At 44.7% G+C, this 3,122-nt stretch overlaps 1 protein-coding gene across 1 annotated transcript; it reads right to left on the bottom strand.

Annotated features, from left to right (window-relative positions):
* Positions 1–1,299: 1,299 nt before the first annotated feature.
* Positions 1,300–2,423, bottom strand: LOC103650551 (pectinesterase inhibitor 10). The gene has a single exon (XM_008676130.4). It carries the CDS (start codon positions 2,276–2,278, stop codon positions 1,592–1,594), a length of 687 nt encoding a protein of 228 aa, XP_008674352.1. The 5' UTR covers positions 2,279–2,423; the 3' UTR covers positions 1,300–1,591.
* Positions 2,424–3,122: the final 699 nt, after the last annotated feature.

The following is a 3,122-nucleotide window of genomic DNA, read 5'->3' as shown; positions in this document are numbered from 1 at the left end:
ACCTAGAGCACACACCACATGCATTAGACTTTTCTTGGTCAAGTGAAAGTCTATAACTTATTACTCTTGGTGATCGGCATCACCTAGACGACTCGGTGACGATTGGAGCTCGGTGATCACCTTGGAGGATTTGTTGGTGACCCGACTTGATGGTTGTATGTGGTCGTGAGGGATCCACCGTGCGGGGGAGGCAAAGGATCATCTCATAGTGAACACTTGGTTCTTGCGACGAGGACCAAGGGGGAATGATAACCTTGCGCGGGTGCTCCAATGAGGACTAGTGGAGAGTGCTGACTCTTCGATACCTCGAGAAAAAATTAGAGGAGTCTTCTTGTCCCTACTTTATTTTTCGCATTTACTTTGAGCATTTTACTTTCTGTATTTACTTTGCTAGTATTTGCCATAATGACTTAGGGTTGTTCTTCATTTTATAACTTTTACTTCTTGCTAGTAGATTGAGTGAAGTTGGGCTCTTTGTTTAGGGTTTAATCTTCTGTAAGAATTTTAGAAAAGCCTAGTTCACTCTCCTCTCGGACATCGTGATCCTTTCACTAGAAAAACTAAAGGGGACTAAAGACCATTAAAATAGATGAAAAATGACCAAAATATCTCTTGCTGCAAGTAATTTAAGTATTAATGAGGGGTAAATGTTGTCCAGAATATGCTTTTAGCCCCTTTTAGTCAGCTCTCAAGGGGCTAGAGACTAAAATAGTTTAGTTCTTCATTTAGTTTCTGTATTTGGTAGTCCCTGAAAAGGAACTAAAAGAGAGAGAATAAAGTTTAGTCATGTATAACCAAACATAGACTTGGAAAAACACCCTAGTTTCTATAAACCAAATTAAAAAAACTCGGTGCATGTAAACATGCTCATAGCTAGTAATTTAAGGTCTTGTTTGTTTCTCCTCTAGATTATATAATCTAGCTTAATTAAGTTGTGAGGTAAACAATACAAATTATTAAATAAATTATGTAATCTAGATATCTAGATTATGATAATCTATAAGCAAGTTAATAAGTGCTTATATAATCGATAAGCTGTATTATATAATTTTGGGAAGAAACAAACATGCCTAAATCAATGGTTTTACTTGTGTTAAAAAATCACTAGTTGTGCGTCTTTCAGTCTATTGGCCCGATATGCCTCAGTGAAGCAGGTTTTCCTTGTAGAATAATAAAAAGATCGCTCGTGGAATAATTGTTCCTATATTTGTGGAGAGCTATTATATCTTGATAGTCTCTAAAACTAGGGTTAATAATTCAGATCTAAATTTTGCAGAAACACATGGAGTCGCTTTAACATGATCAAGTTTAGGATTATAATTATCGGATTTAAATAAAATTTACATAAACTCTTGTAGGTGCTGTCAGTCAACAATCAGTTCTTGGTGAAGGTAGAAGGAATGAAGAGGAGTAAAAGGAAAACGAAATAACCGGAACGCTTGCACTAACTACATCTTCTTCTTGGATATCCATGGATGCACAAGTTTGGTGCATGTGTGAAGCTTCTCTGATGCGTGGAGAGTTAATTATAAGGTGGCGGTATATATATTATTGTTGTTGTTGCCTAGGAGCTAGCACATGCACAGGCGATCTAGCGCAAGCCGGCGGCGGTGGCGATGGCGAGGCAGTTGCTGGAGAGCTTGGCGAGCTCGGCGTCGTGCTTGGCCATGACCGGCGTGAGCTCCTCGCGCTCCTCGAAGCCCTGGTCGCAGGTGTCCACGTCGGTGCGCACGGTGTCGAGCATGGTGCCGGTGGTGTCGCGGTCGCCGGCGGCGAGGGACTTGGCGGCCTGGTCGAGGCTGTAGGCGATGTCGTCGAACGACTCGACGCAGTCGTGCAGCGGGCCGCGCGCCAGCGGCTGCGTCCGGGGGTCGTTGGCGAGCGCGCCCGCCGCGGCCTTGGCCTCGGCGGCCTTGGTGCGCACGGCGCCCATGGCCAGCCGCAGCACGCCGGCGCCGTCCAGCCGCTTCCCGACCGGCAGCTGCGGCTGCGGCTGCTTCGCGATGGCCGACATGCACAGGTCGGGGTAGTCGGTCTTCAGGCACAGGCTCCGCACGATGTCGGCGCCTGGGGCCATCGGCGTCAGCTTCGGCGGCGCCGGCGCCGCGGGCGTGAGAGGCTTCGGCTTCGGTGGCGCGGGCTTGGCCGGCGCTCCTGGCTTGCTGTGGCCACCGGGATTGCGCGGGACGCAGATGGCGCCGGCCGGTGGCGCCGCCGCGGCGGCGAGGAGGAGGAGGGTGAGGAGGCAGGCGAGGCACGGCGGCGGCGGCGGCGTCATGGCGAAGGGAAGAAATGGAGGTTAGAGTTTGGTTAGGGTCCGGGGTAAATAGAAGGAGACGTGGTCAATTAATAATCGATTTGTTTTAATTCTGTTTATTTAACGATTATTTATTTGAATGTGAGGAAAAGGAGGGGATTGGCTGGCTGCATTTTCCCTGGAAAAGTGGTAGCGATGGTAGCCGGTGAGAAAATAGCAAAATCGTGAGCGGTGATGGTTAGCTTGCTATCTGTTTCTGAGTTTGCATGTCTGAAAATAGTGCAGAATTATTACAACGGAGGGGGGAAATATAAAGTGAAACCGGTTGAACTGGACTAGTAGGATTAATGATGAGCGTAGAAAATTGGGTAGGTTTAATTTTGCACACGGGAGGGTAAAGGTTGTCTTACATCCGGTGCATATGAATTATACTATAACAATATCCGTGTGTCGCGCCTATACACTAATCATATCTGATAGTATAATTCAATAGTTATACGATACCTAAGAGTCCGGTGATAAACCAATATGATAGATCTTTCATATAAAAAATAAATTTAAAATTAAAGTAATCTCTCTCTATAAAAATAAATTTAAAATTAAAGTAAGCATATAGCTCACACACTAAATATTAAACTGTAGATATCACACTTTATCTTAGAAAAGACAGAGAAATGTATAGGTTGAAAATGAGATATGTTTCTTTTTTATAGCTCACTCGATAGCTCGTACTGTTTTAGCTAGCAAGATGATACTATTCATGAGCATTGTGCTGAATATGGATTTATATTATGTTAGGCTTCGACACATGACGCACGATATACAAAACTTGTGTTTTCAAGGAGTATATATATAGAGATTGCTT

Source organism: Zea mays, chromosome 3 (assembly GCF_902167145.1).
Source record: "Zea mays cultivar B73 chromosome 3, Zm-B73-REFERENCE-NAM-5.0, whole genome shotgun sequence".
NCBI classification, from domain to species: Eukaryota; Viridiplantae; Streptophyta; class Magnoliopsida; order Poales; family Poaceae; genus Zea; species Zea mays.
The sequence above is the reverse complement of the archived record's forward strand: the minus strand, read 5'-3'. Positions and strand labels throughout refer to the sequence as shown.

Bases quoted from the DNA above. Each gene is read 5' to 3' on its own strand.
- LOC103650551 (XM_008676130.4), bottom strand. From the start codon at position 2,278: ATGACGCCGCCGCCGCCGCCGTGCCTCGCCTGCCTCCTCACCCTCCTC.